Source organism: Pinus tabuliformis, chromosome 5_1 (assembly GCF_031772625.1).
Source record: "Pinus tabuliformis cultivar Carrire ecotype Pingquan chromosome 5_1, CPIR1, whole genome shotgun sequence".
Taxonomy (NCBI): domain Eukaryota; kingdom Viridiplantae; phylum Streptophyta; class Pinopsida; order Pinales; family Pinaceae; genus Pinus; species Pinus tabuliformis.
Genome location: NC_142305.1, coordinates 233,642,520 through 233,653,653, shown reverse-complemented (window position 1 = coordinate 233,653,653; position 11,134 = coordinate 233,642,520). Strand labels below are relative to the sequence as shown.

At 37.8% G+C, this 11,134-nt stretch overlaps 1 protein-coding gene across 1 annotated transcript; it reads right to left on the bottom strand.

Annotated features, from left to right (window-relative positions):
- Positions 1–6,804: 6,804 nt before the first annotated feature.
- Positions 6,805–9,514, bottom strand: LOC149164264 (uncharacterized). The gene has a single exon (XM_089432009.1). The coding sequence runs from the start codon at positions 9,250–9,252 to the stop codon at positions 7,219–7,221; it is 2,034 nt and encodes a 677-aa protein (XP_089288135.1). The 5' UTR covers positions 9,253–9,514; the 3' UTR covers positions 6,805–7,218.
- Between the last annotated feature and the right edge of the window lie 1,620 nt (positions 9,515–11,134).

Here is an 11,134-nt window from a genome sequence, read left to right as displayed (position 1 = left end):
ATTAAGAAGTGGAAGAGCCTAAACAATTGGTTTTATTTCAAAAAACTAACCATGGTCACAAAAGACATAAGGTATGATCCAAGATCCATCCCAAAATTTCAATTCTTATGGGACTAGCCCTTCCATGCAGTGTTCCTCTCAACAATGGTGCTTACCTTCCCAACCTTGAATAGACCCTCCTTCCCCTCAGTAGCTTTCGCAGTAGGGATGGAGAAACCCTATGTATGGAGGCCCTCAACAACCACCCATGTAGCTCCTTCCTTCTCCTCCAATGCAAGCATCTACATCCACCCGTTCGTGATCGAATTATCTGCACAACCCATAGCTAAACCTAATAATGGTAGGTTGGCTCAACCAACACAATCTGCTAGGCTTGCAACCTACCCAACATACTTCATATCTTCCTTGGACTACCAGGTTATCCATCTTATAGATAGGAAGACACTAACTAAAGTGCATCCTCCCATGCATATTGAAGGCCTCGATGAGGAAGCTCGAAATGAATAACCCAAGCAGGGGTTGTCTCCTTAACTTTTAATAACTAAGCATGCAATCCCTCAATTTCAAGAACCAATAAAACTTGTGGTTCAACTAGAATTTGATTTAGTGGGTGAGCTCAATAATATGTGTCAATATCCCACTTTTTCAAGCTATTAAGGATGTACCGATTTACCCAAAGGAACTGAGAGAAATTTGTTCAAGGAGGCCTGGTTGAAGAAGAAAGGATCCCCAAACAGTCCAAATCACGGGGAAACTATATGATATCATGATGGGAGGAGTCATTGCACAAAGATATTCTAATACGGGTAGCTGAATCTTTAACATGCAGATCAATAATATTTTTATTCCAAACACATTGATAAACTTGGGTGCCACCATTAATGTTATAACATGAGAAACCATGGAAGCCTTAGGACTCTCTAGACTCAGACAAACCCCCACCGTGCTTCAATTAGCTGATAGGTCGATAATAAACTAGAAGGAATTCTAGAGGATGTGGTGATATCCATATATTCATGTGAATATATCATTGACCTCATGGTCCTCCATCATAAATCCTCTTTGGGGGCATACCCTCTAATCCTTGAGCATTCATGGCTAGCCACTGTAGACACATATATCAGTTTTAGATATGGGAGTATGACAATCTCCCATGCAACCTTCACTAAAAAGCTAACATTATATACTCTTGCCAAGCCTAGCATAGACCTTGAAACATCTTTCTCATGTGATGGAGAGTATAGTGACGAGGATGAGGTAGCTCATCAAGACCTCATAATTTACCAATACCTTGCAATTAGGGAGAAAACTAAGGATGAGGAAATCAATGATTTTATTGCTTCATCCTCTAACACATATGCTCTTGACCACATAATGCAACCTGATGTTTAGGCCTCTCTAACATCAACAAGTGCTTCACCTCTCAAGCACAAGTCCTCAGTTGAAGAAGATCAAGGGCCAACTACATAAATAATTGAAATCGGCCTCAGTAAAACCCTAACAATTATTCAAGGGCTGATAGGAAAGAAAAAAGAGCAGTTGGTGAAACTATTACAAAATCACAGTGATGTTGTTGCTTGGACTTATTCAAACATGAAGGGGATCCATCTTGACTTGTGTACACGTCACATTTACATAAAATAAGTATCCTAACCTATTCGACAACCACAACATAGGATGAATCCCATACAAAAGGAAATTGTAAAAAAAGAACTGCAAAAGTTGCTCACCGCTAGCTTCATCTACCCAATTTCTGATAGCCAATGGGTCTCCTCTCTTCTCACAGTCCCAAAAAATGATGGTAAGTGGAGGATCTATGTGGACTATACAGAACTAAATAAAGCAACACATAAGGATCATTTCCTCTTCCATTCATCGACCAAGTTCTCGATACACTCACAGGAAAGAAGTACTTTTCCTTCCTCAATGTATTTAGTTTTTACAATCAAATCCAAGTCGCTCCTAACTAAAAAGACAACCAAATTCACTATTCCATGAAGGACATTGGCTTATCATGTCTTTCCATTTTGATTATGTGATGCTCTAGCCACCTTTCAAAGAGTAGTGATAGATATATTTTCTGACCTTGTTTATGATTGTGTGGAAATATACATGGATGATTTTACCACTTATGGAAATGAGTTTGATGAATCCCTTGACAATCTAGATAAAACTTTAAAAAGGTGTAACGAAAATTTGAATCAGTTTAAACTTTGAATCAATTTCCACATTTTGTCACAAGAATTTCCTGCACTCTCCTCCACTTAACATGCATTCACACAAGGGCTTTCTAGATAAGGTAAGAAATCTAAAAGGAATAAATTGCTACAGAATTATTCAACTTTATTTCTAAGCACATTTTCACTTTCTACAATTCAAGAAGCAATTAGTAACATATGAAAGTACTATAATAACAAAGCTTACAATTGCCTTTAGTTTAAAGTTTAAACTGTGAATCGATTTCCATTTTTCATGACAATAATTATCATCCCTTTTGGATTCCCAATAAAGACTCATCAATTATTCAACATGTGACACACTCTCTTTTCGTATGACTTTTTCCAAAATGAGAGGAAGCAGCTCACAACTGTTAAAAGAAATCACTGTCACTGGAAAGAGTGTCCATAAAAACAGTGAATGTGATTTCAATGGGGTTGTGACCCCTTGCAGACATTTCTTTGACAACTTGGTAACTACAGCAACAAAATGTAATGGCATTATCATGGTAGCCATTTTGTCATTTCCTAGAGTACCTATATGGCTCCTGCAAATGTCTTTTCTTTATAGAAGTGATTGTTTAGTGTTGAACATATGACAATGTTGCCCTAAAACCTTTTCTGTGATCTCATACAAAATTTTCTGGGCCTCTTCGAGCATGTTTTTCTTGCATAGTACATCCATGAGGGTGGCATATGTAGCACTATTAGGGACATCACTGCTATCACCCAGCTGCTGAAATATATTTCTTTCCTCCTTAAGCTTACCAAGTTGGAAAAGTCCAACGATCAATATTTTGTATGTAAAAATATCAGGTTTCACACCTTGCTTTGGCATATCATGGAAGATCTGTTCAGCTGCCTCTAACCTGGCAAGCTTGCAGTGTCCATCTATTAATGTATTACAGGTAACTACGTTAGGCCTACAACCTTTCACCAACATATCTTGAAGGATATCTTTGACCTTCTCTAGATTACCCACCTTGCAAAACCCATTGATAAGTGTAGTGTATGTGAATTGATTAGCCTGATGGCCTGTTTGCACCATAATATCTAGTATTTTAAGAGCTCATTGAAGTTTTCCTTTTTTGCAGAGAGCATCAACAAAAACATTGTATGTGACCGCATCTGGCGTATACCCCTTATCTAGCATCTTGTGAAGTATTATGGTGACCTCTTGTAATCGCCCTTCCATGCAGAGACCCTCCATTAATATATTATAGGCAACTACGTCAAGTTTGCAACCTTTCTGTAACATCTATTGAAGGAGCTCATTGTCCTTTTCCGGATTACCCACCTTGCAAAATCCATTTATAAGAGTAGTGTATGTGATTTCACAAGGTCGATGGCCTGTTTGCTCAAAAATATCTAACAGGAAGATAACTTGTTGAAACTTGCCTTCCATGCAAAGACCATCAATAAACACATTGTATGTGAACACATTTGGAGTATAACCCTTATCAAGCATCTCTTGAAGCATTTTAGTGGCCTCTTTCAATTGTCCTTCCTTGCAGAAACAGGCAATGAATGCAGTGTATGTGACAATATTAGGAGATATGCTATGTTTGGGCATGTCACATAGGAGTTTCCTAGCTAGATCCAACTTGAATGCCTTACAAAAACCATCGATGAGAACATTGTATGGGATAATATTCAGAGTCTCCTGCTTATCTAGCATTTCATGATGCACTATTGTGGCCTCCTGCCATTTCCCTTCCTTGCAGAGACCATCAATAAATGCACTGTATGTGACAACATTAGGACATATATTTTTCTTAAACGTCTCATGGAAAAGCTCTCTAGCATCATCCATCATGCCTTTCTTGCAAATACCATCAATCAAAGTATTGTATCCAACGACATGGGGATCTAACCTCAGTAGTTTCTTAGCATCTTCGAGCTTACCTTCTTTGCATAGTCCATCCATGAGGATGTTCAATGTGATTTTGTTAGATTCATGGCCTTTCTACAACATAATATCCAACAACCTGAATGCCTCATGGGTTTTCCCTGTCTTGAACAACCCATGTCGTAGGGTATTATACGTAATAGTATCTGGATCTTGTTCTTTGAACCCCATTTGATAGTAAACGTTCACAACATCTTTGATTTTTCCCTCCCTGCAAAGCCCTTTCAGGAGCGGATTGATACATGGAACATACCCACATGCTTTCATTTCTTTGAACACTTTGAAGTTTGAACGCATAATCCACTCTACAAAGACTCATCAGTTATTCAGTGTGTGACAAACTCTTTTCCACTGCCTTTTTCCAGAATGAGAGGAAGCAACTCACAACAGTTAAAAGAAATCTCTCTCACTGCAAAGAGTTTCCATGAAAATAATGAATGTGATTTCAATGAGGTTGTGAACCCTTGCAAACATTTCTTTGACAACCTGGTAATTATGGCAACGAATTGTAATGGCATTATCATGACATCCCTTCTATCATTTCATAGAGTACATATCAGGCTCTTGCAATTGTCTTTTCTTTATAGAAGTGATTGTTTAGTGTTGAATATATGACAATGTTTCCCTCAAACATTTTTTGTGATCTCATACAACATTTTCTTGGCCTCTTCGGGCATGCTTTCTTTACATAGTCCATCCATGAGGGTGGCATATGTAGCACTGTTAGGGACATCACTATTATTACTCAGCTGCTGAAATATATATCTTGCCTCCCTAAGTTTACCAACTTGGCAGAGTCCAGCTATCAATGTTTTGTATGTAAAAATATCAGGTTTCAGACCCTGCTCTGGCATGTCATGGAAGATCTGTTGAGCTACCTCTAACCTGTCAAGCTTGCAGAGTACATCTATTAATGTATTACAGGTAACTACGTTAGGCCTGCAACCTTTCACCAACATATCTTGAAGGAGATCTTTGGCCTTCTCTAGATTTCCCACCTTGCAATACCCATTGATAAGTGTATAGTATGTGATTTGATTAGCATGATGGCTTGTTTGCACCATAATATCGAATATTTCAAGAGATTGTTGAATCTTTCCTTCTTTGCAGAGACCATCAATAAAACCATTGTATGTGACCACATCAGGCATACACCCCTTATCTAGCATCTTGTGAAGCATTTTGGTCACCTCTTGCAATTGCCCTTCCTTGCAAAGTCAAGGTTGGTCAAACCTCCAAAAATCAGAGAATTTAATGTTGGTTAATGCTAGTCAATAGTTTGAAGTTTGGCCTGAGGTCAACTCGGACTTGCAGTCAAAGGGTCTGCAGTCAAGTGTGGGGCAAACAAGCCATCATCTGCGGTCAAAGCCTCCTTTCTTCTGCGGTCAAACTTGCCCTTTTTTAGAGGTCAAAATCAATCAAACTCTTGGTCGAACTCAACAAATTCTCGATCAAAACTGAGCAGGCCAAATTCGATCAAATGGAATCTTTTTTATTTAAGTCATCCTTTAGATTTCCTCTTCTTTAATTCACACGTGTGGATCAGAAAACAAAAGAATGTATGTGATTTGAATTGGTCCTATTGACCCCTCAAATTGCATTTGAGGTTTTGTCAACTACTCCGTGATCATATCACATTTCAAACCACTCCAACATTATCAGATTATGCTAGAATTCTAGATTTCATCTGCTTCTTCTCTTTAGTCTGTTGTATAAATTTTGCATCTCTATGGGGATTATACAAAAATTATTCTATTATGATGAAAAATTAATCATGAAAAAGGCCTAGGTAGCTTAGGACTATACTAACAAGTGAGTTCACTCTAGGGATTTTTTTTTCCTTAGCTCATTATTTTTGTGTTTCAACACTTGTAATCAGTTAAGTTTTTCTTCCAAACATAACCTAAAGCTAGAGTGTGGCTTGATCGTACAGTCTTAGGAGATCAAATTCTCCTTTCTTTTGCGGTCAGACTTGCCCTTTTTCAACAGTTAAAGTAGTTAAACTCTCAGTAAAACTCAGCAGATTCTCGGTCAAAACTGGGCAGGTCAAATTCAGTCAAATGGCAGCTGCTTTATTCCGGTCACCCTTCAGATTTCCTCTTCTTGACTTTGCACGTGTTGATCAGAAAACAGAAGAAAGTATGTGATTCGAATTGTTCCAAATGTGGAGGTCAACTTGTGTTTTTATAATAGTCAAATGGGTGACATTTTGACCAAAAGTCACACCCCTTCATGGTGGAGCCAATTTGACCATCTGGGGCCTACATGAAGCCCAAAAAATACATCATCTTAATTTTTATTTCCATAATTTTATTTGGTCAACTTGGGGACCTTTTGGCATATGGGAATATCTCCCGATGCTACCAAAAAAAAAAAAATGAACACTTATGGCAATGAGTTTGATAAATCATAAATCCCTTGACAATCTAGAGAAAACTTTAATAAGGTATAAGGAAAATTTGAATCCCTTGATAATCTAGAGAAAACTTTAATGTGTAAGGAAAATTTGAATCAATTTACACATTTTGTGACAAGAATCTCCTCCACTTAACATGCATTTACACAAGGGATTTCTTACAGAAATCTAAAAGGAATGAATTGCTACAGCCTTATTCAGCATTCTTTCGAAGCACGTTGTCACTTTCTACAATTCAAGAAGCAATCAGTAACATGTGAAAGTGCTGTAGTAACAAAGCTTACAGTTGGCTTGCGTTTAAACTTTGAATCGATTTCCACATTTTGTGACAGGAATTATCATCCCTTTTGGATTCCCAACACAGAATCATCAGTTATTCATCGTGTGACACACTCTTTTCCTCTGCCTTTTTCCAAAATGAGAGGAAGCAGCTCACAACAGTCGGAAGAAATCACTGTCAATGGAAAGAGTGTCCATGAAAACAGTGAATGTGATTTCAATGGGGTTGTGACCCCTTGCAGACATTTCTTTGACAACCTGGTAAATATGGCAGCGAAATGTAATGGCATTATCATGGCAGCCCTTTTGTCATTTCGTAGAGTACCTATCTGGCTCCTGGAACTGTCTTTTCTTTATAGAAGTGATTGTTTAGTGCTGAATATATGACAATGTTGCCGTCAGACCTTTTTTGTGATCTCATACAACATTTTCTTAGCCTCTTCGGGCATGATTTCGTTGCATAGTCCATCCATGAGGGTGGCATATATAGTACTGTTAGGGACATCACGACTATCACCCAGCTGCTGAAATATATTTCTTGCCTCCCTAAGTTTACCAACTTGGCAGAGCCCAGCTATCAAAGTTTTGTATGTAAAAATATCAGGTTTCAGACCCTGCTCTGGCATGTCATAGAAGATCTGTTGAGCTGCCTCTAACCTGCCAAGCTTGCAAAGTGCATCTATTAACGTATTACAGGTAACTACGTCAGGCCTGCAACTTTTCATCAACATATCTTGAAGGAGATCTCTGGCATTTTCTAGATTACCCACCTTGCGAAACCCATTGATAAGTGTATTATATGTGATTTGATCAACCTGATGGCCTGTTTGCACCATAATATCGAATATTTCAAGAGCTTGTTGAAGCTTTCCTTCTTTGCAGAGAGCATCAATAAAAACATTGTATGTGACCACATCTGGCGTATACCCCTTATCTAGCATCTTGTGAAGCATTTTGGTGGCCTCTTGCAATTGCCCTTCCTTGCAGAGTCCATCTATTAATATATTATAGGTAGCTACGTCAGGTTTGCAACCTTTCTGTAACATCTCTTGAAGGAGCTCCCTGGCCTTTTCCGGATTACCAACCTTGCAACAGCCAATTATAAGAGTAGTGTATGTGATTTCACAAGGCCTATGGCCTGTTTGCTCCATAATATCTAACAGGCTGAGAGCTTGTTGAAACTTGCCTTCTCTGCAGAGACCATAAATAAACGCATTATACGTGAACACGTTTGGAGTATAACCCTTATCGAGCATCTCTTGAAGCATTTTAGTGGCCTCTTTCAATTGTCTTTGCTTGCAGAGACCGGCAATCAATGCAGTGTATGTGACGATATTAGGAGATATGTTATGCTTGGGCATGTCACGTAGGAGTTTCCTAGCTACATCCAACTTGCCTTCCCTACAAAAACCATCGATGAGAACAGTGTATGTGATAACATTTGGAGTGTACCCTTTATCCAGCATTTCATGAAGCACTTTTGTGGCCTCCTGCCATTGTCCTTCCTTGCAGAGACCATCAATAAATGCACTGTATGTGACAACATCAGGACATATATTTTTCTTAGGCATCTCATAGAAAAGCTCCCTAGCATCATCCATCATGCCTTTCTTGCAAAGACCGTCAATCAAAGTACTGTATGCAACGACATTGGGATTTAACCTTAGTAGTTTCTTAGCATCTTCGAGCTTACCTTCTTTGCATAGTCCATCTATGAGGATGTTCAACGTGATTTCGTTAGGTTCATGGCCTTTCTGCAACATAACAGCCAGCAACCCGAATGCCTCGTGGGTTTTCCCTGTCTTGAGCAGCCCTTGTATTAGGGTACTATATGTAATAGTATTAGGAGCCTGTTCTTCGACCACCATTTGATAGTAAAGCTTCACAGCATCTTCGATTCTGCCCTTTCTGCAAAGCCCTTTCAGGAGCGTAGTGAAGGTTATGATACCTGGAACATACCCATCTGCTTTCATTTCTTCGAACACTTTGAACGCACAATCTACTCTACCTGTTTCACAGTGGCAATTGATGACCATGTTTAGAGTTATAGAATCTGGAACAATACTTGCTTCCAACATATGTCTGTAAACAGACAAGGCTATCTGGTGTTCATGTCCTCGGATGAGGCTCCTCAACAAAAAACTGCAGGTAAAGAGAGAGACAGTGGATTTATCTGAAAGAGGCATATTGTTGAAGGTTTCCGCTGCCTCTCGAAGCCTGTTGGTGTTACACAATTTTTTAATGCGTTTCTCTGCATTGCCATTGGCATTGAAAGTCTGGGAGGAATTTGTGGAGCGAGGATCTGCACTGCAATTGGCATTGAATGTGTGGGATGAGCTTGGGCTTCTTTTAAGAAGGCAATTGATATGCGCGGTAAGCTCATTCATGTTGTTTGGCAGAACATAAAATGAAATATTTGATATAGAAAGCATGGTGAACAAATTGAGATAGATATTCAGAACAGTTAGAGTCAATGAATGCCCACACTTCTAAAACTTCAATCCTGCTGTTGCATTATTTTTAGATCCATCTCTATTTCCACTCCACTCATTGCTGCACGATCTTATCTTTATCTCCAGTGACCCATTCGTGTATTGTTCGGTAGAGCGGTCTGGGTAGCGGTCAAGCTACCTCTTGCGGTAATATTGACCGTGGATTTTGATCAATGTTACGAATGTTCTCAACCATGTCTATGAGCCACGTGATTGGCAAACGCTGCTTCATTTTGAAGAGGAGATACCAGCTTAGGTTTCATTACATGGGAGAAATTTTAGAAGGTAAAGGATATGAATTAATTTCAATTTAAGGGAAACAAATTTGATTAAAGGTTTATTTAAATAAAGGTAGTTAATAAGATACAGTTTTTTTTAATGAGTTTTTGTTAAAAAATTGATAGAAAAATTATTGGATGAGTTGTTAAATTTGTATAGGTTAAGTGCTCCAAAACCCTTTGAAGATTTTAGCTTTTTTTTAATGCATATTTCACATAATAAAAAAACTCTCACTAAAAAAATTGTATCGTCATGAAAAAAAGGTAAAATCTTAAAATAATTAGAAGTTGATTATTTAATTATTTGTAAATACATATTATATATATATATATATATTCAATTTAATATTTATGGTATGTGTAATCATGACTGGATGATTGTTTATAATTAAAATAAATAAAATTTACAACTAAAAAGAAATAAATAAATAAAGTTTATATATATAATATTGGGCTTGGAGTATGCCTTAAAACTGTTTCTGATTGGCTAAGAGCTCGTTTTCTTCAAATGTAAGTAAATAGGTTAACGGCCCAAGACCTAGAGGCATTTGACAGGAGTGAAAGCCTGCCCTCTTACGGACCACCAGCGGGTTATTCTAGCCTGCCCTCTTACGGACCACCAGCGGGTTATTCTAGGTGGCGCATTCGCAGATAACAACTAGAGATGGTTGTCCTCACTACTGATTTGATAACTGAATTATGATAGGTTTTCCCACATGTGTAAAAAATATATATACAAACAACAAGTTAATGGGTTAGCTTAAAATTCATCACAATGTTATTGGGCATTGGCTACTTTTGTATTGCCAAACACCCAAGATAAATTCTATTGGATGAGGTGCATTAATCTACATCGATAGGTTTATTGGTTTATTATGGTTTATTACAGGTGTCATTCATAAATGTGGAGAAGCATCCATGCAGTTTCCCTAGAAGGTTTATGTGAAAATGCATGAGTGTTCATATGAAATAAAAACATACATTCATCTTATGATTCATAAACTACCATGGATATTCAATTGGACACTTCATCACCATAATTATAATTAAAAAAAATACTTGAAATTCAAAATCTTTACTATGAGGGTTAACTTTCCTTAGATTTTTGGATTTATTAATTATTGTTTTTCTACTTATGCATGCAACAAATAAAATATGAAAAATGGAGACTAAAGAAATACAACACACATCAATGAAAATGAACACCAAGATATGATATGGGAAACCATTTCAAGAAAAAATCTAATTGGAATGTGATTTTGCTTTGCTTTGTCTTGTCTGAATCAAAATGATGCAAATACAAAGGAGAAGGCACTCTCCATGGAGGTACCTGACGCTTGTGAGCTGTGGGTTGCTACAAAGCACAAACCCCCTTTATTCTATTATTTGTCTCTACCCACTCATAGGTATTGTGCTCTACTATGGAACAAAATGCATTCGAATAGAATGGAACCCGTTTTCCTCCAAGTGGCTCGGTTGTAACACAACTTGATAGCCAACTAGGGTTAACTTTTATTCCTTCAGCTTTGAACTAGAGTTACAAC

Excerpts from the sequence above, each read along its gene's own strand:
- LOC149164264 (XM_089432009.1), bottom strand. The coding sequence starts at position 9,252 with ATGCTTTCTATATCAAATATTTCATTTTATGTTCTGCCAAACAACATG.